Consider the following 27,177-nt stretch of genomic DNA (forward strand, 5'->3'; position numbering starts at 1 on the left):
CTCTGGGAGCTTACAGGACTAAAAATTTGAAGAGAAATACATTGTGAGGCAAAATTAGCAGCAATAGTTTATCATCTCCTGCATACTAGGCACTATGTATTACCTACATTATCTCACATTTAACAACTTCAAGAAAATATTCTAATATTGTATTTATTTTCTTCTGTAAAGATTTAGTATTGTATGAAGGAAACTATAATGAGATTTTCTGGGAAAAGAAAAGAAATTTGCTCCCAGAGTCCATGTCTAGAGGGGCAAATGTAAAGTATAAGCATGCTGACCTGCTCTCTTCAGTGATTTCATCAACTAGTTCAGAGGACCAGAGGATGAATTAAATTGATTCACAGGCACAGAAATATAACTACAAATTCCATGCCAATATTTGTTTCCTTTGATTATTTTACATGGCAACATCTAAGAGGGACTGTGTATTAATTTAAATTTATTTCCTGAAACCTAAGAAGCTTAAACATTTCAAATAAAGTACCAGTCTGAAAGAAATATGAGCAAAGCTTTAATGGTGGGCTGTAAAGATAAGCTGGCGTAAGTATTTCCAAGAAAAGTTTAATGCTTCCAATTCATAGAATGTGGGCTTTACAAATGAATAAATCTCCCACGAGTTCATGTCTAGGAATATATGTGACACTTCGTATCAGTGACATAGCATGATAAATAGCACTTTTGAGAGCATGTGAATCTATCTTACAGGATTAATCCTGTACAACCTATGGAATTTTACAGATTCCCAATTCAGTAGCTTTTGTTTGACATTTTACGTTTTTGTTTTTTTTTTAATTTGTTCCATGGTAACATTTTGTTGACTTTATCCATATTTGGTCCATTCTCAAAACAGACATCTCTTATTATTGGCTTAGTCCAACACCTTGAAACAGAATGGCAGCCAGTAAATCTCACCATATGAAATTATCTGCTGTAACTAAATCATTCACTCAAACTTTATTGGGTCATGTTGCAGGTGCTGTGTTCCAGGCACTGTGCTACGCACAGAGAAAGCAGCTGAATAACCGTAGGCCACTCTATAGGAGCGAGCAGGGCAGCTTGGAGTGGTCATACCTTGGAATACTCATACCTGTGAAGAATGAACACAATGTTCCAGGCACTGTGCTTAGCACTAGGTGTCGTAAGAATGAATGAGACAAGGCTCCTACCTCAGAAAAGCTCACAGTCCTTGGAAGTGAGAAGCATATAAGTGCATATGCTGGAGGATAAGTATATCCGAAAAGAGGTGTGAACTGAATGTTATGGCTGGAGAGGAAGCCACGTGTTCTGCATTATAAAAATCAGAGTTTCAAAGAAGCAATAGGTGAGTTGGTGGTGAAGGCAAGGAAACTACATATGAAAAGTGTAGAGAGACTCATCCACTCCCTCTTTCCAAGTTCATATTTCAATTCATAAATTGGGACTTCAATCCTCTTAGAGATCTTGGGAAGATTCCTTTGATCTCTCACTCATTCCACCCTAGATGAAACAGAGATGATGGGATTGATAAGACTGAGAAGCCTCAGTTCTTGTGCTTACTTCCCACAGGCAGCAAGAATATTCCACCAAGGTATGCCAGCTCCAGGTTTCCCAGGCCTCTGTGGGAGGCCTGCAGTTATCCAGTTGCTTCATCCATGACCAACTAGGTAGGCTCAGGACCCTGGATCCAAGCTGCCTCTTCCTAGTCTGCTTTACTCATACTAAAGTTGATTTATTGATCCTTGCCTCTTATGACTCTTCAATTGTTTCAGAATCTGGAAAGGAGAATTGATTTCCTCTTCAAATGACTCTCAAATCCCAATACAAAGGTATTTCATTGTTTCTGAGTTTGATGTGTAACAAAAATGGTGGGAAATGGATAGAGGAAATGATGGGGAAGATAGAATTGGAGAGGGAGTTGGAAAACAGATTGTGAGGGATATTTTATATCATGGCAAGGAAAATTTACTTTATCTTGTCAGCAATTAGGAGACTACAGGAATCCTCAAGCAAGGTAATAAGAGGATCAGATTTCTTTTGAACATATTAACTCTAGTAGTAAAATGATGGATTAGTAACAGATCCAATATACTGTTTATGATGACAAAGAATCAATGAGTTATTGGTATGCTATACAGCACAACATCTAAGCATAAGAAAGACTTGGGTTTAAATACCTGCTCTGCAGTTAACTACGTAACCTTGGCCCAGTAACCGAACATCTTTCAATTTAAGTTTAATCACCGTCTATGTGGACAGTACCTAGCTCATAGTGTTGATTTGAAGGTTAATTAAATGAAAAATTAGATGCATACAGTAAGCAATGAATAATGTTGGTTTTTATTAGTCCTCTAAGATTTGAGATCCTCGTTGTCATATCCAATGTACAACATCTAGGGTAATCATTGGTGCGGCAGTGCTTCTCAACTTCAGCCCATGTTGTCCATCAAAATGAATCAAGACACTTTGGAAAGTATATATGCTGAGGCCACACCACACAAGATTCTGATTCAGTCGGAGGGCCCAAGCACCTGCATATACTGTAGGTTCCACAAGTAATTCTCATGCACAGCCACAATTAAGAATACTTATTTAGTATATCATAGATTAAACACTACTTTCAGGTTCATTAGAATATATGTTTTGCTTATATATCATAAATAACATAGTAGTTAACTTGGAGTTTATAAATCTCTGTGCCTCAGTTTCCAAAGTTACAATATGAAGAAATAGGAATAGCATTCTTATATAGAGCCAGGACTTTACCTAAAGATAATAATGCATTCATCTAAGACCAGGAAAGCCAAGGTATATTCAAATGAAGGGATCCAGGTGAAGTGATTAAAAAAAACAGCAACCATATTGCTTAGTCCATAATTCAAACACACAGATAAGTCAGAGGTCAGACATTGCAGTAAGTCAGAAACCAAGAAGAAAAGGAAAAATCAATGCCTGCAAGGAAGGTCAGAGCAAACAGCAGGTGAGTGCAGAGACAAGAAGATTTAGAAGAACTGAAGATTCCCAAAGCTGGAAGGCAAGGCAAAAGCTCAGGCAGGTCAGTAGGAACCAGGTGACCTACAAGTAAGAAGAGAAGAAAAGATGCCAGGTACCAACAAAAAGGAGAGTTTGATTTTAAGGCAACCTCCAGTCCCTGGCAGGAAGGCTTTTATACTTTCTGCTGCAGTACGAACCAGTCCAGGACTGCAGGTGGAAGCAAGTAAATGCATAAAAACAGAGGAGGTGAAGCTCCTAGGGGAGCAGGAATAGCACAAGATCTCTGGTGAATAATACTAGATAACTACAAAAATGCAAAAACACTCACAAACAATATTTATATTAAGTACTACTAAAACATGATTTTATATTCAAAAAACTGTGACAAATGACTGAAAATATGAAAAAGAGTAATGTGACTTAAAAAGAAAAATGAAACACAAAGAGTAACTTCTTTCATCCATTCATTCATTCATTCAGCTGAATATCAATTATTGAATGCCTTCAATTGTCAAGCCCTGTGCTAGGCACTGGATATCAGGACAAAAACAGTCTCCAAGGATCTTACTGTCTAGCAGGAGTAACAAAGATAGAATTATTACAGTGTGATGCATGAAGTCCTATGATAGAGTTAACATTAGGGTGCCAGGAAAGACATCCCAAGGAGAAGCTTTGAAAAGTTCACAGGAATTAGTTAGAGAGAATGTAATCTACTGTGAATGAGTAGCACAAGCAAGGACAAGCTGGCAAGAGAGGGCAAGGCATGTTTGAAGATTCAGAAGTAATTCAATATGGCTAGAGCATATGTTGTGAGGCTGGGGAAGCTGCAGCTGGAGAGACAGACTGGGGACCTCTAAATGAAAGGCCACAGTAAAATATTTGGATTTTATCCAAAATATAATTCTCTCTGACTTCTAATAATTTTATGTAATATGTTCAAGTATCTGCAACAGAAAATGGAACATGAAGTAGAAAACCAAATAACACATATGAATTCAGACATGCAATTATCCATGCATTGTCAGATAAGGATTCTAGTTAAGAAAGAGCTGGTTCAGACCAGTTCTAAAAATACAAGGGAGCCCCTTTTTAGGGGGATAGCTCCAAATGTTTACATCAAAATTTATTGTGTCTGTTCCAGGATTTGGTATTTAAAAAATCATCTTAAAGTCTATAAAGATTACATCAAGGTCTATAGACAAATCTAACTTTATTACATATGAATTTTTTAAAAATAAATATAAACTTACATCTCTGAAAATGAAGGAAGGGTAGAATAAAGAGTTATCGCATCAAACAAGAAGGATGTGTTGATTTAAATACAAAGTGGTTAGAGATTCCCGTTTTTTGATAACCATACACTCTCAACCATCTGAGGATATGATGTCAGTGTAGGGAGCAGTCCCAGTGAAGACCTTAAGGAAATTTATGTAGAGAGATTTTATACCTTTTTCTTCCCAAATATCCACTAAATCAATTTTTTTCCTATTCTTAGCGTGATGGAAATAATATACCACTGAGCGGTTTCAAAACATTACAAATTTAAGATGTGCAAATTCCACTGGGCTCCCTGCCCTGACCAGCACATCTTAGCCAACTCCCTTTCTCTCCCCTCAGCAGCTATGCCAAACACATCTTTGCCTAAGTTTTCTCACTCACTTGCAACAAACTTCCTTGTTACTACTCACTGGATGTAGGAACTGAGTAGGAGAGGTTACATACACAGTTGACTTACGATTGTGAGATCAGTGGACAGGCAAGAAAACACCCACATTTAAGAGGTAACTGGATGATGGTCTTAGAGAGGACTGAAAAGAAGAGGACAAAAAAATCAGGAGGTGACCAGAGGTTTTAGCATTACGAAATTCGAACAGAATCAAAGGCCACTGAGAGGTCAAATATGTTAAGGGCCAAAAAGTCCACTGAGTATGGCAATACGATGATCATGGTAAGTAATGACTTTATCTCAAATAATTTCAACGGGGTGACAAGAATTGAAACCAGGTTGTAGTGGGCCGAACAGCAAATGAGAGTGTTAAAAAGGAAAAAGCTGGGCGCCTGGGTGGCTCAGTTGGTTAGGCGACTGCCTTCGGCTCAGGTCATGATCCTGGAGTCCCGGGATCGAGTCCCGCATCAGGCTCCCTGCTCAGCTGGGGGTCTGCTTCTCCCTCTGACCCTCGCCCCTCTCATGTGCTCTCTCTCATTCTCTCTCTCTCAAATAAATAAATAAAATCTTTAAAAAAAAAAAAAAAGGAAAAAGCAAGTGCATACTACTCTCTCAAGAGGGTCATCTGTGAAATAGGGATGTGTCATGACTGCTATAGAGGGCTGGAGGACGAAAGAAGGTTTCATTGTGGCTATGGCAATGGTGGTGATGATGGTGGGGTAGTGGAGGAGGTGGCAGAAGGGATGGTACAGATGACAGATATGAAGGTGGTGGTGGTCTCGGAGGTGATGAAGATGGTAGTGGTGGCAGAGACAGCGAAGGTGCTGGTGAAGATGCTGGTGGGAGGTGGCAGTTTAAGTGATGGTGCAGGCGGTGATGGTGGTGGTAGTGGTGATTGTAGAAATGGAAACAGTAGTTTTAAATAAAGAGAATACTTGAGCATGTTTATCCACGAAGGTGAAAGAAGCAGTAAGAGAAAGAGAATAAAGAAAAAAAAAGGATGGAGTAGGTCCCAAAGGAAAATAGACAAGGAGGTTAGAGCACAAGTGGAAGAACCGAACTGCAACGCTATCTTCCATAGTTAAGGTTCCCATAATGAACCGCCTGCAGTTCTCCAAGTGTGTCATGGACTTGTATGCTGCTCTGCCTTTGTACTGGAGCTATTCCCTTAGCCTAGAACATCCTTTCTACCTCTTGTCCTCTCTATATTCTATTTTTTCTTAAAAAAATAGAAAAAAAAAAAGTCTTCCAGGAAGACTTTTCTAATCCACTCCCCTAGTTTCATAGGATGCCTATTCTCTGGGCTTCCATAATACACACTCATGGTCCATCACAAGACTTTTCATACATGTTGTAATCGTTTTAATCTCCAGTAGAATTTAAGATCCATGAAAGCAAACATTAGACTTTCATTTATGAATTCAACAAAATTAACATAGCACTACTACTACTAATAAAAATCTATTGATCTCTGACCAAATGCCAAGCAATAGAGAACGAATTTCAACCCACCTGCTTTTGTGAATAAAGTTTTATTGGAACACAGCCACACCCATTCATTTTTATATTGTCTATGGCTGCTTTCTCACTACATTGGCAAATTGAGTAGTTGAGACAGAGAATATATGGTCTACAGAGCCTAAAATGTTCATTATCTGACCCTTTACAGAAAGTTTGCCAGCCCCTGGTTTAACCAATAGAAATACAATAGTAAATTAACCCTGTGTCATAGGAATCTATACTTCAGTGGGAGACACAAGCAATTATCATGCAATATTACATGTATTTTGATAGTAGGAATTAAAATTGCTATTGGAGCACTTATGTTTTAATCTAAACTTTGGGGGATCAGGGTTTTTGCACTAACACTGGTTGGCATGCTAGTAGATGCTCTATAAGTGAACTGATTTTTGTTGAAGGGAAGAATTTATTTAGGACATGAAATACTTGAGCAAGATGCTAAGAGATACAGTTGAGACACTCTTCCAAAAGACTACTGGTATTTCTACTACAGGGAACTAAACTCTCAATTATCACATTGTAAAACCTAAATTATCCAAATCTTTCAGACTTGTATCCTGTTCCAAAGAGGTAAGACTCCAGCTGGGGCCCCCCAAGCAATAAAATAAAAAATCTGATTCTGGTGTCCAGTCTGCGGGGCTGACTGTAACGCTTGCTAATGGCTGGGAGACCTACGTAGTCTTTATATTGTTCTTTCAACTTCTTTCCCAAGACTTTATTGTGACTTTTTAATGTTAAAGCCTAGCTAAAAAGATGACCTTAATATCCTCTTGTTTCTGTTTATTTTACATATACACATACACTCACAGTCTTATGTTACACTCAATATTGTTTCACAAATAATACATACATCTGTATCTATACACATACACATACAATACATATATACACACAGCCCACACATCTTTCATACATACAATGGAATCTCATATCTCTAAAAAAATATGTGCAGAACTCAAATCTAATACATCCATACTTATATATAAATTTATCCTACATCAGAGATGGCAAATAGATTCTACTGAAAGGTCAGTGACAATCACAGAGGCTGCACTAGGTTGAGAAATTTTGGAGGCAACTTCTGAGCACATAAGAAGTAGAGGACTATAATTCTTCAGTGACATTGGTCTTGGATACCAGAGGTGAAATGGTGGACATGGGTCAACTTATTTGCCACCCCTGACACTTAAGGATGTCATATTCATAAAGTTCTTAAATATACTCTTGCCCCAAGCTTACCACATGTAAATGGACAGTGACTGGCTCTCCCAAGAACTGAGGCAGGTGGAAAAGTTCTTGATGGGGATGACCTTGATGGAGAAAGTAAGAATAATAATAACTTACTTCTGCAAAGCACTTTACTGATTTCAAAGTATCCTCATGGGTGCTATCTCATTGAATCTCTGCAATTTTCTTTATTTATAGATTACAAAGCCCAAGTCAGTAGAGCTCAGCAGTTGCTCATTCATGGTCATGTGGAAATTTTGGCAGAAACTTAACACAGAAGGTTTGACTCCCAGCTGTGATACTTTCAGGGACAAAAGGCAGCATCCCAGGTAATTGGAGGTAGCACACTGCTCTGAGGTAAGAGTGAGTAGGTGTTACCACACATTATTTTACTCATTCATGTAGTCAACAACAATTAAATTCTTACTGTATGCAGGACACAATCACGAAGATTATGAGAGTGGTTTGAAAAGTTATGACAAGCTGTTCTGAAGAAAAATGTTATATACAAGGCAAGAACTTACTACAACATTATAAGTGTTAAAACAAATAGTCAATGTAATAAATATATATCTATCACCTCCCATGGGACAGGCACTGTGCTAGGTGCCAGAGATACAAATAAGAACCAAAAAGTCCCTAATGTGGGATGTCTTGATGGCTCAGTCGGTTAAGCGTCTGCCTTCGGCTCAGGTCAAGATCCCAGCACCCTGGGATCGAGCCCCACATCGGGCTGCCTGCTCATCGGGGAGCCTGCTTCTCTCTCTCTCTCTGCCCCTCCCCCTGCTTGTTCTCTCTCTCTCAATCTGTCAAATAAATAAATAAATAAAATCTTAAAAAAAAATCCCTAATGCTAAGGAGCTCACAGGCATTTTTTTCTTAGTTCCCTAAATTAATTCCCAATCATTCTAATAATTTGATTTCCGTACAAATCACCTGTGTTAATGTGTTAAACCGGAGAATTTTTGTCGAGTGGGCTCCAAGAACCTGAATTTTTAATAAGTCCCAAAATATCCCTGATGCAAGTACTATTCACTATGAAATTCATTACTAACCCTTCCAAAGAGCCACAGAGGCTGCATAAAATGTAGGAACCTGGTTTCTGGTCTGCTAGTCTCCAAAGAATGAATACCTGAGGTGTTCTTCCATCCAGGCCTCCATGTTCAGTGCCGGTTTGAAATATTCTGTACACTGAAAACATGAATTCCATAAACCTCATCAAGTTGGTGATGATGTTCTGTATCTGCTCCTGTATCTCTATCTATGCAGGTGTATATAAGCATACTGTGCAAAACACACTGGTACTTTAACATTGCTCAGTAGCTTTTGAATAACCTTTCTAAGTATAGCTGAATGAAAATAAAATGCCCCAATCACAACCCTATGCTCAAAAATGCATCATCAGCATGCTGGGGAGCTACCCTAATCTTTTCAGACCCATATCTTAGAAACTTGCTCATTTGCTACATATTTTCCCCTTACAAATTATCTTGATACCCTACTGTCCTGATTTACCTTGCATAAAATTGTTGAAGACATTCATTTTAATTTGATATGAACCTACGCCCTTGCATGAAATCATGGCACTGTGCATAAGTATCTATATTTTTAGCAAACAATTACATCATGTGGCCATATGATGTAATACTATAAAGCTGTTAAAATAATTGTGTAGCAGAATAATAGACAAAATTATGAATGATATTCTGTGGAAAAATTAAGTTGCAAAATAAGAAATCCCACTTTAACATAAAATATCTATACATCTATCATACATATGTGTACATATGTAATACATGTATTCTTTAAGGGGCACCTGGGTGGCTCAGTCTGTTAAACATCTGTCATGGCTCAGCATCATGTTAAAGTCACTCAAGGTCCTGGGACTGAGCCCCATGTCGGGCTCCCTGCTTGGTTGGGAGCCTGCTTCTCCCTCTCCCTCTGACCCTCCACCCCCGACCTCCCCCCTACCCCAGTTGCACACATGTGCTGTCTCAAATAAATAAATAAAATCATTTTAAAAAATTAAAATAAAAAAATAAAATACATGTATTCCTTGAAAATGTAGGAATATTTCTCATAATGGCTACCTCAGATAATAAGATAATAAGTAATTATTATTTTTCTGGGTTTTTTGCATTTATATATTTTCTAAATTTTCTACAATGTGTTACTTTGTGATCAGAAAAAGGTATTATTTAGCAAGACAGTATATTCAGTATGCTTCTATTTTATTTTAAAAGTTATGCAGGAATAACATGCACACAAATATTATTAGTACTTATCTTTGAGTGAGAGATTACAAATGATTTTTTTCTTCTTGGTGCCTTTCTTCATTTTTAATTTTCTATGACATGCATGTATGGTTTTACTTTTAAAAGTAAAACAGAACTACAAAAAAAATCCAGAGCTGGATTAACAGAAATTATCCTCAAAAGGTAGAACATTAAGTCATTGTAAAACCTGGATATTTGGGGGCATTAAGGGCCTTTTCTTATTACAGACTTCACCTTGAGAAACGCTTTACCTGAAATCAATCATCTCTAGCCTCATTATTTCCTCCTCTAAAAGAATTTTTACCCAAAAACAACTTCCTTTGGCACATTATAGCAACTGTTACCAGTATAATAAATACAGAGTATTGTGAAAGCAACGAAAGATAAATTTTCTAACACCCCATAAAAATTTTAAAATAAGCAAAAATAGGCTATCAAAAGAATTTTGATAAGAAAATCTAAACTGAGTGATGGTTTTATGTATATATCTTAAAATAGAAATATGAAGCCATCATCATTTAAGTTCAGCTCAGAAGTTGGGGTTATTTGGATACCTAACACACTAATGAAAATCCACTTCTGCAGAGGAGCTGGTAGTCTCATCACAACAGTTCCTGAAACGGATTTGAGGCATACATTTGGGCCTTAATAAAAGGAGTAACAGTGTAGTCATGAACACTTTCATTTTAAAATGGTAGACATGACTCTAGCCTCAAAATGAGAAAAGATTCCCTATCCCCTTTGACAGGACACTGTTGCTATGGTAACAGTCCACTAGCCTGTGGCTGAGCAGCTTTGGATGGCTTTAGTTTGAGTGGACAAGCTAAGACATGTTTGAATCACCTTGCTCACACAGCAACCTGACCAAAAAGCCCTTTATATAAAAACAAATTATCCACTTTTTTTTTTTTAACCCCATGGCTTGGAGGCAGTCTATGTGGTGAAGACTATCAAATGTTTATCTCCAGCTTGGATCTCTCCTTTGAGCTCAGACTTCCATTCCACAGCTCCGTGTGGATGCCTGATCACTATTTGACATTTCATATGCCCAAAACAGAATTAATCATTTCTCCCATCTCCATCACAACCACATCCTGCCCCATCCACCCCCATCCACTCAGTTATTCAGATTAAAAACCTTGGCATCATTACCACATTGCCTATTTTAACTTCTTTTAAACATTTGTCAGTGCCTGTTTGTTCACACACCTTTCATCGGACTCTCTCCATTAGAGTAGCAGTTCTTCCAGGGCAGGAATGCAATCTGTTTTGTTCACCACTACATTCCCAGCATCTAAAATAGTGTCTGACATGCAGTAGGTACTCAATACCATTTACCACCTCTGTGACTCATGGGCCTCCTTTTCTCCATCAGTAAAGTGTACTAAGATTAACTACTTCTTAAGAAAAGTGTAAAATTAAATTAAATGATGTAAATTTGTGCCAGGTATACAGTATACACTCAGCAAATGAGAACTCCTCCTCATCCTGGGAACTTGGAGGAGTGACATATCAATCTAATCACACTTTCACAAACAAGCCTTAAGGAAATGGAAAGAGGAAAAGGAAAACTAAGATAGGTCGAGAATACAGTATTGGGTAAAGGTTGCAAATGACTAAATTAATTATAGTCAGGTACTAGCTATACATATTTTGATAAAAGCAGCAAAAAACTAGACTTCAAATATTCTTAGCACAAGAAAATTACACTTTAGCCCCCGGAAAAGAAAAGCTTGCATTTCTTTGTCAATACTTTAACTGAATCTATTTTCCTATAACTTGGGAGTTTCTTATGGGACCATGTGGCTTCTGGGCACCCACTGAATTTTCCCACCTGTGAGCTGATTATTTAATATTCTCAGGTCTAGAGAAATAAAAGGAGAATTTTCTCTAGTCTATTTTTTTTAAGATTTTATTTATTTATTCATGAGAGAGAGAGAGAGAGGCAGAGGGAGAAGCAGGCTCCCAAGGAGCAGGGAGCCTGATGCGGGACTCGATCCCAGGACCCTGGGATCATGACCCAAGCCGAAGGCAGACGCTTAATGGACTGAGCCACCCAGGCGCCTCTAAACAAAGATATATTTCCATGGCACTTTCCAGGCACTTCTCTTTTTAGCTTCACAACAATCTTATAAAGAACTAAGAGGAATTCAATGGGAAGAATGCAGGAATGTCTGATGCAGAAGGCCTGGAAGCCTGGATTATGAGGAGAAGGAAGAGAACAAAACAAATTTCCAGGATACTGTCCCAAAAGACCATAAGCCATCAGGTGAAGAATATGCTGGTACAGACAGCAGTTTTGACAAGAAGCCATAGGGGCAGATTTATCTTTGTTGAAGGTCGAAGGAGGCTTACACCACTGATAGGACCTTGAATGGAGGTGAAGAGGGTGGGGTCACAGGGTACAAACTACCATCTAGTAAAGTCAAGATTTGGCAAAAGAAGAATTTCTGTTGTGATGGGGTTCCATTATGTTATGAAGCTTCATTTTTCAAGAAGAAGGGGCTTTCCAAGACTTAGAAAATGTAAGAGAGAAGGAATCTTAAAGTCTGAGCCTTATGATCAGACAGAAATAGAAGATAAACCAAAGGAAAATGAGCTGAGACAACTGAATAAAATGTTTCCTGCATTTCACATTTGCCAAGTAATGTGAGACTGCGCTTAAATAGAAGTCTGTTACACTTTAAACTGTGTGTGCTAAACCCCAGTGAAAATGGTGAGAAAGGGAGCCCGGGAAAGGAGAGAGCAGTCAGGGTAAGGACCGCCGGATGCTACTCTCCAGAAGCACTCTTCTGTGAAGAAAGCTCCCTTTAGGGGTAAAAAGGAAGACTGATCTAAGAGTAAGTACATAACGTAACAAGAAACTCACCAAGAAAAGCCCTTAGCCAAACTGAGGGGCTGCCCTTTGACCCTCAGCTATGGTAGGACAGAATGATGAAATCAGTTTCATCAGGAGACTCTTCAGTAAACTGAACGTTCTGGATGGGGCTACATGGGGCTCTGGCAATTCTGAGGAAAGTGTCTTCCCACCACTTTCTTCAAACCTACCTTCCCAGAAAAACAGGTAGAGGGGCTGATGAATTAGTTTTGCATTTGTACTAACAAATTAAAACGGGTTTCTTCCCAGTCTTAAGGTTTCCTTCAACCTTACCTAAAGTCAATACAAATTATATTTATATTGCACTTGTTATTAAACATGTCTGGAGTGTTATTTTTTTTTTTTTCTTAAACCCAGTCGCTATTACCTCCTTAGAGTTAGAAAGTGAATAGCCACCTTTATCCCCAGAATCAGGAAGTTCAACAGAGACACCTTGTTCAGAAGAGGCGTCCAAGGTCACTGGCGAAGTCGGAATGAGCTTGCGGCTTCAGGTAAGTCTTCGTCCCCAGTTTTGAGCAGCGTCTCCTTAGCTGTCCCCAGACGACAGGCTGTGGTCGCGAGAGGGATCTTCCCAGGGAGAGACTGTCCTAAAGGGCAGCTCGGGTCCACGCTGCGGTTTTCAGCGGTTTGCATCTCCACACGGGGACAGGGTATGGTTTCCTGGGGTGGGTGAAGATCTGGGATCCCGGCGGGCGCGAGAAGGGGGTTGTGCAAGCAGATCCTCCGGCCCTCAGCCGTTTCCCTCAAGCCGCGGGAACCCGGGCCTCTGCAGTGCGCCGCGCCCGCCCCAAGTGGCTCCGGGAAAGAGGTGCGACGCAATCCGCTCGTCTCCGCAGACCCGGACGGAGCGCGCAGGCCGCGAACCCCGGAAGCAGGCCCCCTGCGCCCCCCGCGCCGGCCCTCACGGCGCTCACGGCGCGGCGCCCCACCTCCCGGCGCCCACCCTTTTGGTCCCCGCCCTTCTCCTCGCGACGTGCGCCGCTGCCGCGGCGGCCGAGCGGGCTGCTGAGGCCCGGAGGCCGCGGGCACAGAGAGCGCGGGCGGCCAGAGCACCACGTGTCCCGCCCGGGCTGGCGCGGGCGGAGCGGGCCGGGCCTGGCTCCCGGAGCCTGAGCGCCCGCCCGCGCCGCAGCCGGGTCGCGTGCGCACCCGACCCCGGCCCAGCCGGGCCCCGGCCTCCCGGGCGCGCGCGGACGCCTCCTCCTGGATGGCGCGATGGGCCCCTTCTGGGAGAGAGAGGGTAAGAGCGGGCGTCTGTGCGGGGTCCAGCGTCAGAACCCGCGGGCACAGGAGGGCGACCAGCTCTCCTGGGTCCAAGGAGAGCGGAGAAGGATACTCCAGACCAGCGTGGGTGAGGTGGTGTGTCAGGATGCTCGGGGGGCCCACAGAAGGAGGTCGTGGAAAATGGGGACTCTCGGCAGAAGAATAGAGGTGACAGTGTCCCAGGTTGATTGGTCATTGAGGTGGGTGGGCTAGACTCCTTGTCACAGCAGGCAAGGCTGACCAGGCCATAGGTTTGGATCTCCCTTTACTTATTGTCCTCGGGCGTTGAGCTTGGAAATGGTGCCTTTTGATAAGGAAGGTTCGGTAAAGAATTGGTGTTACCGAAAAAGAAAGCCAGCCTCGGTAGATCTCTCCAAAGACGTGGATGGCCCAAAGTCCCCAGACGACACTTTTCAAGTTTCTGCTTCCTTGGGGATTTTTCATACAGATTATTCGAGGTGAAGAGGGAGGACCGAATTTTCTTCAGTATGTTGTTGAAGGGCTCAGCTCATGCGCTCAAAACGTCCTCAAACAGGGTGGCATCGACAGGTGCGATTTAAGATGAATAAATTGTAGACAAAGAGATCGGTAAGCTTAAAATGGTGCATGGGAAGAGATTCTTAAAGCTTTAAATGGAAGGAGTCACTTGGGAAAAACTGCTTTTCCTGTTGTTTTTATCCTGTTCTATAGTGTGGAGCAAGGAAGGAGTGATCTCTAAGAAAGCAGGAAACTCCACTGCTAAGTTCTTTGCAGGTCTTCTGGCCCTGACCCCAGACCCAGGGCAGCAGAAGCAAAGAGCTGCTTGTGTCTCAATCTCCTTTCTCCGAAAAGGGCCAAATGTGAACCCCAAGGTCCAGAATCTTCAACTTAAAGTTTCTGCTGCAGCACTGCCCACCCAGATGCATGGCTAAGCACATTTTAGGGATGTTTGCTTCATCTTCTCCAAAGGGTGCCCTTGGGAGCAAAGGGAGTCAAGTAATCTTAGTGCCAAGTTTTCTCCACCTGTACATTTGGAAGAACAGTAGCCCCTGTGCCCTTGAGAGATGGGTCCAAGTCAGATCATGTTTTTATTTGCTTCAGATTTTAGAGCAGCAATATATTTTCATAATGCAGCTTTTGGTTACTTAAATTGTTTGACAATGACACTATTTTAATGCAGAATACATTTAAATATATTCAATCCTTATTGATCTCCACATATTTAAATCATACTTTCTTAACTTGCTTTGCATTTAATAATCTTTAAAGTAATATCATGATTGAGAACAACAATTACAGGAGTTCTTAAATGCTGGTACCCTAAAAAAAAAAAAAAAATTAGAGTCCAAACCTTCATTTTTACAGATGAGTTACTGAGACTGTAGAGAGTGAGTTGTCCAAGGACATGAATTAGCCAGAGGCAAACTTAGAACCAGCCACCTCCTAACACCTAGCCCTGTGGTTTTCCCATATTTTAGTAAAAATATGTAAGAGCTAAGCATAAATGAGTAATTTTACAAACTAGTGATTGGCAGGTCTTAGAGATGGAGTGAAGAGGTCTGTGATTATAAAGAGGTGTCATGAAGGAGATCTTTGGGATGATGGAATAGCTGTGTATCTTGACTGTGATGATAGTTATATGAATCTGCACATGTGATAAAATATCAGAGTTATGCACACACATTGGACTAATGTCAGCCTACTAGATTTCATATTATACTGTAGTTATGTAAAATACAGTCATTGGGGGAAACTGGGTGAAGGATATATGGACTTCTATACTATCTTAGCAACTTCCTATGAATCTATAATTATCTCAAAATAAAAAGTCTCTTTTTAAAGTAATTTTGTAAGTACTTCAAAATCCAGCTGACTATTTTGCTAACTCTGAGTTGTACACAAAATACCTTGCTTTGCTGTATATGCTATTTTAAGTATGTCATACAAACTAATGCCTGCATATTTGTTCATTTGATATTTTAAAAAACATGTGCACTCCTAAGGTGTATCTGCTCATGCTAGGATATCAGTATATCCTGGAGATACGAAACAGCATCTTAGCAAGAGATAGCAATTTAAGGTAATTTATTTAAAATTTTGGAAAATAGAAGAAAGTGTCTCCTTTAGTTATTGTGCTAAAATAACAGTCAGGTGTTTTTCTTTCCTTTTTTTTTCCTTGCATGAAAATACTGAGGTCTTAGGTCTACAGTTGGTCTTTCCTCTTCTTAGAAGGATGTTTTCTGTGTTTCAGGTGATTAAATGGATAGATAATCACTACGCAGAAGTGATGGGAGGACATAGGCTTCCTTTAGAAAGAAACTGTTAGTCATAATGACTTTTTTCTTTATGAGAATTTAGGAATGTAAATTTATTAAAATATTTGAAAAGTTTTTTTGTGGATTTTTAGAGCTCCCTCATCAATTCCAGGGTGAGGTTTCTCTTATGGGGTTCGCCACCAATGGCAGAAGCCCTAGAACACATTCCAAAGGAGATGGAAAACTAAAGCTTTGGTGGTCCTGTAGACTGAGGTCCTTGTAGATCATGGCAAAGGAAAGGAAGTTTCTTGTATACACACTTCCGACCAAAGAAATATCATTCTCTGAGGTGCCTGAGTAGCTCACTTGGTTGAGCGACTGACTCTTGATTTCAGCTCTGGTCATGATCTCAGGTGGTGAGATCGAGCCCTGCATAGGGCTCAGAGGGGAGTGTGCTTGAGATTTTCTCTCTGTCCCTCCCTCTGCCCCTCCCTCTGTGCATGCTCACTCGTGCTCTCTCTCTCTCAAATAAATAAATAAATCTTAAAAAAAAAAAGAAAGAAATATCATTCTCCGTGAGAGGAGGAAATATTTCCAGAACTTCAGTTACTCTAGTACACTTCACAATTTCTACCATTTCTAAATACAAATTGTACTACTATTTACTTAATTTACCAAAATTTATATTGACACACTATTTTTTTTTTTTTTTACTTAGCCTTCATCTAGGGAATAATATCCACGAAATACCAAGTTTTATGTGTTAGTTATATTTCTTCCAACACGTACAAATAAATGTAAAGATTTGAAAGAGACCTAGCCATCATCCTGGTACTACCAGTGGTACACCTCAGGACGCAGGAGTGCTGTACAATGACAAAGCTTCAGGAGGCGCCCAGGTGGTAGTGAGGGAGGCAAGCCCAGCTCCACAGAGCAGCTCGTGATCAGTGGTATAATGGAGAGAGAACTAGGTTGCTTCCATATCCTAGGAGCCATTTCAAAAATGGCCTATTATCCCTTCTAGAAAATAAACAATTTTCATTAAGCTTTTTAAATTATATACTATTCCTAAAAGTACTCTCATTCTTCATTGGAGTGGAGCATCTCAGCAAGTATATTTATAAAGCTCTGTAGAAACTAAAAGCAATATTTGGTTTTTCTTTCTATAATTTATGGTAATGACTTTACAAGTTGTCTCTCAGGCTTAATCACCAAGTCATATGAATGTGGGCTTTTTCAGTCTCTCTCAGAGTAGGTTAACTCAGTTTACTTGAACTATAAGGCATTTGATTTGGCATAGAAATCCCCTTGAAAAACATCATGGATGAGAAAACCTTTGCATTCTTCAAGTGAATTCTAAAAACCATATGAGAAAAGAAGGGTGGATGAGTATGAAAGGACCAAAACAGCATTCCTAAAAATGCTTTCAAGGAGCTTTAACTCCTTGGGCTTCTGCTGGTTCCAAAATGAACTTTTACAGCCATCAAACTTAAGTGAGAATATCCACTCATCAAAAGAGAAGACAGGAGCGCCTGGCTGGCTGAGTTGGTGGAGCATGCAGCTCTTGATTTCTGGGTTGTGGGTTTGAGCCCCCCGTTGAATGTAGAGATTACTTAAAACTAAAATCTTAAAGAAAAAAAAGGAAAAGACAAACATTTACTGTAACAACATGTGGTTTACAAAGGCATTCTTCAGAGCTGTGATTCCTTTTTATTTAAAGAATCTATTTGCAAGCATTAAAAGGATTGGTTGCTTTGTTTTTAACTTTGTTTCTCAAGAAATATTAGCATGCCTCATGGACAGTTGAAAAATATCTTCCTAGACCTTACCTACCACAAAATCCATATTTGAGAGAAAAAAAAAGTTCATTTTTTTACTATGACTGAACTGATATAAGGGGAAATTAACTGAGTCACAACCTAAATCCCCCAGTTATTTCTGACCCTTTGTTTCAAAAAAATCTAAGTTATTTACAAAATCAAATCAGATTATTTTTAATACATGGTAATTTAAAAAAATATTTTCTTGGGGTGTCTGGTTGGCTCAGTAGGTGGAGCACGTGACTCTTGATCTCAGGGTTGTAGGTTCAAGCCCCACATTGGGTGTAGAGATTACTTTAAAAGAAAAATCTTTAAAAAAATATTTTCTTTATCCTCTTATCAATACAAATAGAAAAGCAAGAGGTTGGATTAGAACAGAATCATTCATAGGTCTATCACTAGACCACCTCATTTTGGAATTACAGTCGGCCACAGCATGAAGAGATTTAAAAACAAAGACAAGATGTTTTTCCTCAAGGAGGATGATACTGTTGTTGGAACAATCACTGCCAGGTGACAGATGATTTCATCCTCTTTAACTTATTTAAGTTTATGAAAAGCTAATCAAAGATAATGTAGGACGTTGGGGCTGCTGAGTCAGCAAAGTATTCAACATGTTGGTGAATGTGGAATACAACTATGTATATATACATACCTATTGACTCTGTATTCCATCTGGTTTAGCATTTTGCCCCAGCAAAGTGTCAATTGTGTAATGAATATTTTAGAAAGAAAATGTAAATGAATGAATAAATGCATTAGGTAACAATACCTATTTGTCACAGTGTAATGTGCTGTTCACCCAAAGTAACTTCATGTCCTATGCTGAATGCATAGGAAAACTCCAGTATAAAGTTAGCCCACAGGGTGCCTGGGTGACTCAGTTGGTTAAGCGACTGCCTTCGGCTCAGGTCATGATCCCAGAGTTCCGGGATCGAGTACCACGTCAGGCTCCCTGCTCAGCAGGGAGTCTGCTTCTCCCTCTGACCCTATCCCCTCTTGGGCTCTCTCTCTCACTCTTTCTCTCTCTCAAATAAATAAATAAAATCTTAAAAAATAAAATAAAATAAAGTTAGTCCACAAAGAGCACACATTTATAGAGTGCTTATATAATATAATGTCCATACTGGGACAAATATAGAATGCAAACTCCCCAGAACAGAGATTTTTGTTTCTATTGTATTCCCAGCACCTAGAGCAATGCTTGGCAATATTAGGTTTTTAATAAATATTTTCAAACGAATGAGTGAATAAAAGAATACATGTATATATACACATAAGCATATTTACATTTATGAGAAATTATTAGCATTAAATTCAAAATTCATCTCTAGGTTATTTTTCCATATGATCGTGTGAATTGCCAAATTGTGGTTAAGGTGAATTCTTCTAGGATAAGGGCCGTCCATTTCATCCTTGGGAAGATCTAATTATCCTTATATTGAGATTAAATTTGAACTCAACTAATTGGAATGTCTTTATTGTCACCCATCCAGAAATTCTTAATAATGATATCATGCAAAACCTTGCCAGATTCCTCACTGAGGTCCATATGTTTTGCCACGTGTCCCAAGTTGGCAGTTTATGGGCCAGATTCAGTCTGCAGATACATTTCGTTTTGTTTTAAAAACCAGGGGAGTATTCACTAATAAAAAGTTGCAGTTAGAATTTTTCTTAATCAAGAGGATGTACAAAGAAATCCCATATTTCTGTTTTCCCTGGAAAATAAATAATAAAGTTAGAGTTGAGTAGTGGTAGCTGAGCACAATTTCTTTTCTTCACAGTGACCATTACCATTCTACTTGATAGTACACTGGGCCATTTAGTTTATTTATGTTAATTACTTTGACTAAATAAGCTTCTAAGTTTGTGACTTCTGTCCTAACTATTTCTCAGGTTTACTAGTCTTAACCCCATCAAAACAAAACAAAACAAAACAAAAACAAAAAAAAATGAAGCTAGGCTTGCCCCACTTTGGAGCCCAAGCTGATTTCTAAGTAATATATTTGCTGTCCTAAGAGCTCACAGACCACCTTTTTATTAATTTTTGCCAGAATATTGCCTGATATTTCATTCAGTCTCACCAATGTTTTAGAGACTCTTTAATTTTTGAAACTCAGAACTATATGCTTCTTTTCTAGATTTGTACCCTTTTGGCATCTCTCCTTATCTCCAAGATTCTTGAAAGACATTAATAGTGTTATCATAATCCTGTTTGTAAAAAGTAAGATTATAAAGCCTAGGACATAATTTGTCTGTCAAATGAACTAAATACCTTCAGAGAAACTAGTAACATCACTTGGCCTGAGCTTTGGTCTCCTTTGCCAAGTTTTATTCTATCCTTTTTAGTTTGGAGATCATTTTGCATGATAGAGAAGTAGAAGAGTAGGTACAAAGTTCTGTCTTCTCTTAGTCACCCATTATTAATAAATGAACTCCAATAAGTAGTGATTTTATACTTTTCTTTCTCCAAGCATAATTGAAATGATGAATATTGTTTTCATTCTTAATATTTTTGGAAGTCAGAGTTCAAAATTAGATTCTGATCTTCCTGATATTATGAACCATAGTTTTGCTATATCAGATGTTCCTGGGACCAGAGCTGTGGATTTTTCAATTTTTCACATTAATAATAGTACTTGTTATCATAATATCTAACTCGGGTTTTAAATTAATTAAACACCATTATTTTGTGTGATGCATGGTGAGATTACAAAATAATGTATATATAAAAATACATACAAAAATATCCTGAAAAAACACTCCTAAGTTGAATTTGTAAGATGAATACAGAAGGGGAAGAAAATGACAAATTATCTACTTGTCTGAAACTATGGAATAAAATATTAACTTAATCGCAGAAGTGCACATATTTTCTTATTCCCTGAAGAAAACTGCAAACCGTTGGTGACCCAACCAAAGACAGTTACCTGAGTTTAAAACCATAAAAGTCAATTTAAGTTCAACTTACTAATAGTGAGCATTTCTTTCCCAAGGGCATAGCTGACATCTTTTGTAGTACAAATGAAGAATGGGGTAGAAGGTAATATTAACCTGTCCTCTCCCTTCTTCCTTGGTTTAACCTGTGCCCAGGGAAACTCAATTCATAATTTCTTCAATTTCACACCATTAATACGCATTAAGTTAACTCTAAAAGGTAAAGTATAATAGTCTGAGTGAGTAGGAGCCATTAAACCTAATGACACTTAAATGCATTTATCACAGTGATGCATGTCTTTAGGAAGGCCATTATGTTTTTCCATAAGATAGAAGGGGTTTGAAAGTATCAACTTTATATTATCTAGCTGAACATTCTTTTGTATTCATTTGATCCTTAAAACATATTAAGATGGAAGATGGCTACTATAAAGTTATTTCTTACATTTTAACCTAAGGGGAACGTTTCCTGTAGGTCCCAAGAGTAAGGCTGAGTGCTTTGGGTCCTTTGTCCATGGTGCTGAAATTGGCTCTTCCCTCTGTGGCCCCACTACAGGGTCAGATAGAGCGGGGGCGGGGGGGGGGGGAATTGATGTTTGTCCCAATTAATGACTTATAAGAATACAAATAAGGATTAGAAATTAATGTATTGTTCAACTTTATAATCAGCTTAGCAAGAAAATTTGCACACACGACAAGTTTGTGTATTTGAATAATGTGCAACGTGGAGGCTGAAGTAGCAAATATTTGTTTTTAACCCATTTGAAATACAGCTTGGGAATTTTCATCATTTTGCTCCTACACTTCCTTATTCATTAAGATATACCAACATCGGTAATATTTAACAGTTGTCAATTTCTATTTGTCTTCCCAACACTCTTCATTTTGGCTTTTCTTAGGCCCTATTATAATAATAATGCTTTCTCGTTGATTTGCTTTATATTCCTCCAGTAAAATGAAAAACAGCATTAAAAATGATTTGAAATTAAACTTCTTACTTTAAACATATGTTAACACATTCATGAATAAGTTACATCGTTAGGTTTTGTTTCCTCTTCATGGCCTTAACTTTCTTAAAACCTTTTTTTATCCATTATGCTATGCCTTGATCTATATTTCACTGCCCTAAGGAGTTTTTCTTTTTACACTACCTGCTTTTATCTGCCAGTAAAAATTTTGCACACCAAGGAGAGGAAAGAGGTAAAAAAATTCAAAGGCACATCCTTTGCTTCCTTAGTGGACATTTACAAAAAGTGGAAAATTTCTTTTCTCAATGTCCCCAGTATATCTTTTAAGGAGCTGAGGTAACGTTCATGTTACCCCAGATTTCCAACTGTTCAGATTTACTAGTCCACAAGGGAGGTTCCATCTCTGGGACTTATTTTTCCTCCTCAGGATATTTAAACTGGAATCTTTGTCAGACTACATTGGCATTCCCTGAATAAGCAGGAATATAAAGTGCAACTTTAGCATTAGCATCTGCCTAGAACAAAGGGAGGTGACCAGAAGCACCACCTGTCAGTCTCTAGTTTCCCTTTAGGGGGTAGCTACAGTCATTTTAATTCTTGCATTCATTTAAACAAGTCTCCAACCATTGGCTCCAGAACTGAAGCCTGATATAGCTCTTTATATTTGCCTGAGCCAGTGATTTTTTTTATTACTTCCCCTTCTCAGTAGGTAAGTTTGCTTTTGGTGATGAGGGAGGAATATTGGTTTTGCGAAGGGGTTATATTTTTGTCAGAGAGTTGTCATAAAAATTAAGGAAGATGTGGTTAGCTAAACCACATTTTATAAAATGTCACTGATTTTTCCAGAAAAGCCTAGTTTTGGAGGTGGAAGGCATCTGGAGGAAATTTAAGTTTCCAAGTGAGCATTTAAACAGCAAAGATTTATATCTTGATTTATGATTACTGCAAAAAAAATTACAAATCATGTATTATAAAAATTTAATTTGTCATTTTGGTAGAAGGTAGCATTCCTTTTATCAAGCCATATAAAGCCATACTTCTGTGTTATTCACTACGAGTATCTCTGATGTGGTTGACAAGGAGAGAACTGCTAACTACAGTGGCATTTGGCCATTCCCACACTTGCCAACTAGATAGCTGTTGAGTGAGTAATTGAGTGTCAGTGAGTTTCTATCCAGAGTTTATTCCAGACTCGATAATTTTATACTGCAGGCTTTGCTTTAGAGTGTAACTGAAAAATAATGCTCTTGATCTAGAAGCATTTTAATTAAATTGAGAGTGATTTGTTAGTTGTTTAGAGGTTGTTCAAATCGAATGCTTCTGAAGCCTGTGAGACTTTATACATGCACAAATTAGGACTAAAATGTCCTGTCTGCCGTTAAGTAGAAGTGCTGTATTATTTATTGCTAAACTATCTAGTGTGAAGATTTTCAAAAGTAGCTGCCATGAACTTAATAGTCTAGTTTACAACCTGATGGAGACTCTTGCAGGTGAAACTGGGTTTAAATGTAGCTCCTTTCTTAGGGGCTCTGATCCATGTTGAGTGGATGGAGCCATTAAGTGGATGCCAGTTAAACTCCCACCTCAGCAAGGGTTGGAAAAGTGTTGTTGCCTGCTGCCCTATGGCAGTTTTCTCTCCATTAAGGTGTATACTGTTTTTGCAGAAGTTCAGAAAGCTATCCCAAAGTGATGGTTATTAATGTTACTAGCCGAGGGATCTCATTGCTAACTAATAACAGAGAGATGCCCCTAATTCCCCACACTCACCTGGTGCCCCCAAACTCATCTTATTTGAGGTCACATGGGTGAAAGAGCAAAGCAATTGTAAAAGAACAGTGCCCTTGTTGTGGATGGAAACTAAGAGCAATGTTTTCTAACCTGAGCTTCACATTACAATCAGATGATGGGTCCCAGGCATCAATATTTTTTAGCTTCCCAGGTAATTTTAAGGTTTAGTCAAGGTTCAGAACCACTGCCTTAGAAAGAATTATTTCCCTGCATAATTTTTACGAGTCCTTTCCAGCTGCTCTCCCCTCTGCCCCAGACAACAATATCAGATACTAGAGTGGGTTATCTACTTAGGAGAGAAGTAGGGAGGTATCAAGATTAATCCAGCAATCTTGAGTTGCAGGGAATGATGAATGAAATTCATAGGGGTAGGCAAACATATTTAGCTTTAGGGGCACCTGGGTGGCTCAATTGGGGCTCAGTTGGTTAAGCATCTGCCTTCGGTCAGGTCATGATCTCAGGGTCCTGGGATGGAGCCTGCATCAGGCTCCCTACTCAGTGGAGAACCTGCTTCTCCCTCTGCCTCTGCCCCTCCCCCTGCTCATGCTCTCTCTCTTTCTCTCTCTCTCTCTTGCTCACTCTCCCTCTATGTCAAATAAATAAATAAAATCTTTAAAAAAAACATATTTAGCTTTAAGATGTAAAGCAAGATGTTTTATCTAAATGCTGATGTATATGGAGTCAGGTATGGAAAAGTAAAGTGTAAAAGGGTGTTTAATTTTACTTTTCTATATCTCAACATATCTATAACTAAATATAAAAAGTAGTGTTTGAGTTATTCAGCAATGCTTATCACACTTCTCCTGTCCCTGAGACGGGTTAATGGGATAATGCATGTTAAGATGTCTAGCATGATGCCGGATGCACAGTTAATGCTTGATCTAAGTTAGTTTTCTCCTTTCTTCTTCAGCTAATTAATTTTAACATTAAAATAATCCAGGTTAACCTTCAGGCAATGGGTATGAACAAGCTATTATGTCCCATATATTATGTTAATTCCTCTTTTGTTTTTTAAAATGGATTAATTTGGAGCTTTGCCTGGAATATGATGTGTATTTCTTTGTAATTCATTTCAAAATAATTTAAGAAATTCAAAGTAACTAAGAAATCATGCAGAATATGCAAGGTTTATTAATTTGCCTAAATGTTAGGAGAAATGACTAAAAAAAATCCTTATTTTTAAATGCTGCAGAAATCATTTAAAATGAAGTTGTCTCATATTGTTAATTGAAAAGTTGTCAGGGATTAATTTGTAGATAGTATCTTTAAAGTGTCTTAAATTCTTTTAGTTTTATGAACGGTGTCATTTATTGACTCAAGTTCTTTAAAAAGCTTCCAACTCAAATCTTAACTCATATTTATGTATACCATTTGCTTCTTTCCAACCAAATACATATTTCTTGCTCTTTTTTTTATCTCCCTTAACAGAGAGAGATAGAACGAGAGAGAGAGAGAGAGATTTTTCCACAATGTACACTCTAGGATCTTAGCCAGTTTAAATGTTGATAACTGACTGCTGCCAAAGCAATCCACTGAATGCCAAACTGACACATTCTTAATTATACAAAAAATCCCATTCCCTGTTGGGTGCCATGTCGAAGCTCAATTTATTAAGAAAATATTTAAATCATTTTTAGTCAGACAACCTCTGGACATCAAGCTATAAATCTCAATACAGAAATTACTTATGCTTTTCCTATTTCAGTTGAATTCTTGCTAATTTATATTTTATGTGTAAAAAACCTGATGCTGTGCCGTGAACTTGGAGTTAGGCAATTCCCATTGATATTGAGACCCCAGATTCTGAGTTGCTCAACTACAGTTTATGAAATGCACAGCAACCTTAAAACTACTTGTGTTTGTTATGTTCTTTCTAATAATGATAATCAACTACATGATAATTTATTAATGTCAGCAAATGTTTTCCTGAGAAAATAACTGAGAATCTATATCAAGTATGTGCAGAAGTGAGGTGCAGGAAAAGGTTGCTTCTAAAATTCATTTTTATTTCTTTGTTTTCTTTTTAATATTTCATTTATTACTGAGATTATGTAGATGATTCAGGGAAAATATAATCTGATATTAAGGAAAAAAATTTTCATTCCTCTTCTTAAATTACATAGTATATTTTAGCACCCACTTTATTAGTTCATTTTGACTTTATAAATGAGTTTTTCAAAAGGTTTACACTAATAACTCCTTTGTAATTCAATCAGAGGAGGAACACGGTATGCTTATTTTTATGATGAAATATTTATAAAGTACCCACACCATCTTCAGTGCATATTAATTATCTCACAGGCCTAAACAAGAAGAATGAGTCCAATTTATAGAAGGAAAATAAATGACATTAATCCTTCCAAAATACATGAGAGATTGTTTTATTTTCATATTTCTGAAACACATAGAACAAAACTAGTTTGAAACTTTTCAAATGCTGTAATTATTCAAAGTATTTTAGGGTAAAGTGCTGTTGGCCTAATCGATGTGGCCAAAAATTAAATTCCAGTGGAACAGGAATGCACCGGAACATTGCTGTAAGAATATATCTAGGAAGGCCCTCTGCTGTCTTCTTGAGCTTCCCTCCAGCCCCCACTGAAAGAGACCCTTGAGGTTTAGGCTGAGTGTACTCCTCAGAGGACACATCTGAGAGAATTCTCCATGTGTATATATTCCTTCTATCTCTAATGCTATGAATAATGAATAAGAAGCTTATGAAATATGCACTCACATAGACTTCCTCTCTTTTTTAAAAAAAAATACTATGCCATATCCATAATGAGGAGAAAACCTAAGAAACCTGAGATAAAATTTGTCTTGAACTTATATGACTTCACCATAAAGAATGGTTTTCTGCATATGAATTTGAATCCACTCTATCAGAAAGAATTATTATGGGGGGAAAAAACCCAACACTACATATTTGAAGTCAGGAATTTCATGCCTAATTACTATGCTATGAATTGCAAAGAGCAAGTAGCTTCATCTAGAAGATTTATAATTTGAGAGGTGTTATCTCAGTCAGTCCTTTAAAAAGAACCTGTAGATTTTTTTATCCCTTAGAACACAAAGAAGAACAATTCTGTATTGAGATACCCTTTGATACCTACATAAACTAAACCAATCTCTCTCTCTTTCTCTATGTCTCTCTCCCCCCGTCTCTCTCTCTCTCTGTCTCTCATTTCCTTAGAGAAAAATAGAAACAAAGAAAATTATGTTATACCCAGAATGATATTATATATAAGAAAGGGAGAGAGGGAAGGAGGAAGGGAGAAGAAAAGGAAGGAAGGAATCAGTGTTGTTTGGTAAAAACTGATATCCTGGCAGAGATAAGGCCAATGTCTTTTAATTTAAAATATTATTTAAAGATATATTTAGGGGCACCTTGGTGGCTCAGTCAGTTAAGCATCGGACTCTTGATTTTGGCTCAGGTCATGATCTCAGGGTCTGGGATCCAGCCTCAAATCAGGGTCCCCACTCAGAGGGGAGCCTGGTTGTCTCCCTCTTCCTCTGCCCCCCCCACTCTCTCTCTCAAATAAATAAATCTTTTAAAAAAGATGTATTTAAACACTGATGATAGAAGTGAACCACCATTTATATACTCATTCAGTAGTACTCACAAAACC

The 27,177-nt window shown here is 38.4% G+C and overlaps 1 protein-coding gene and 1 long non-coding RNA gene across 4 annotated transcripts in view; one reads left to right on the plus strand and one right to left on the minus strand.

Moving 5' to 3' along the window:
* Positions 1–1,730: 1,730 nt before the first annotated feature.
* Positions 1,731–13,355, minus strand: LOC135364075 (uncharacterized). The gene is made up of 3 exons (XR_010410544.1): positions 12,909–13,355; positions 7,400–7,470; positions 1,731–4,781 (listed from the first exon to the last, which is right to left on the minus strand). It is a non-coding gene; the product is annotated as an uncharacterized LOC135364075 (long non-coding RNA).
* A 220-nt stretch (positions 13,356–13,575) lies between these two features.
* Positions 13,576–27,177, plus strand: part of SYBU (syntabulin) — a 114,997-nt gene continuing 101,395 nt past the window's right edge. For 2 of the 3 annotated variants that reach the window (XM_045896026.3, XM_045896027.3), the window contains exon 1: positions 13,576–13,781. In XM_045896026.3, coding sequence (XP_045751982.1) covers positions 13,749–13,781 — 33 coding nt within the window. In that variant the 5' untranslated portion in view covers positions 13,576–13,748. The remainder of the gene's footprint in view (positions 13,782–27,177) is intronic. The other variant, XM_054512505.2, reaches the window with a different exon arrangement.

The sequence above is a fragment of the Mirounga angustirostris genome, unplaced genomic scaffold (genome assembly GCF_029215605.1).
Source record: "Mirounga angustirostris isolate CCGP_5_RB_7025 unplaced genomic scaffold, mMirAng1.0.hap1 SCAF_4, whole genome shotgun sequence".
NCBI classification, from domain to species: domain Eukaryota; kingdom Metazoa; phylum Chordata; class Mammalia; order Carnivora; family Phocidae; genus Mirounga; species Mirounga angustirostris.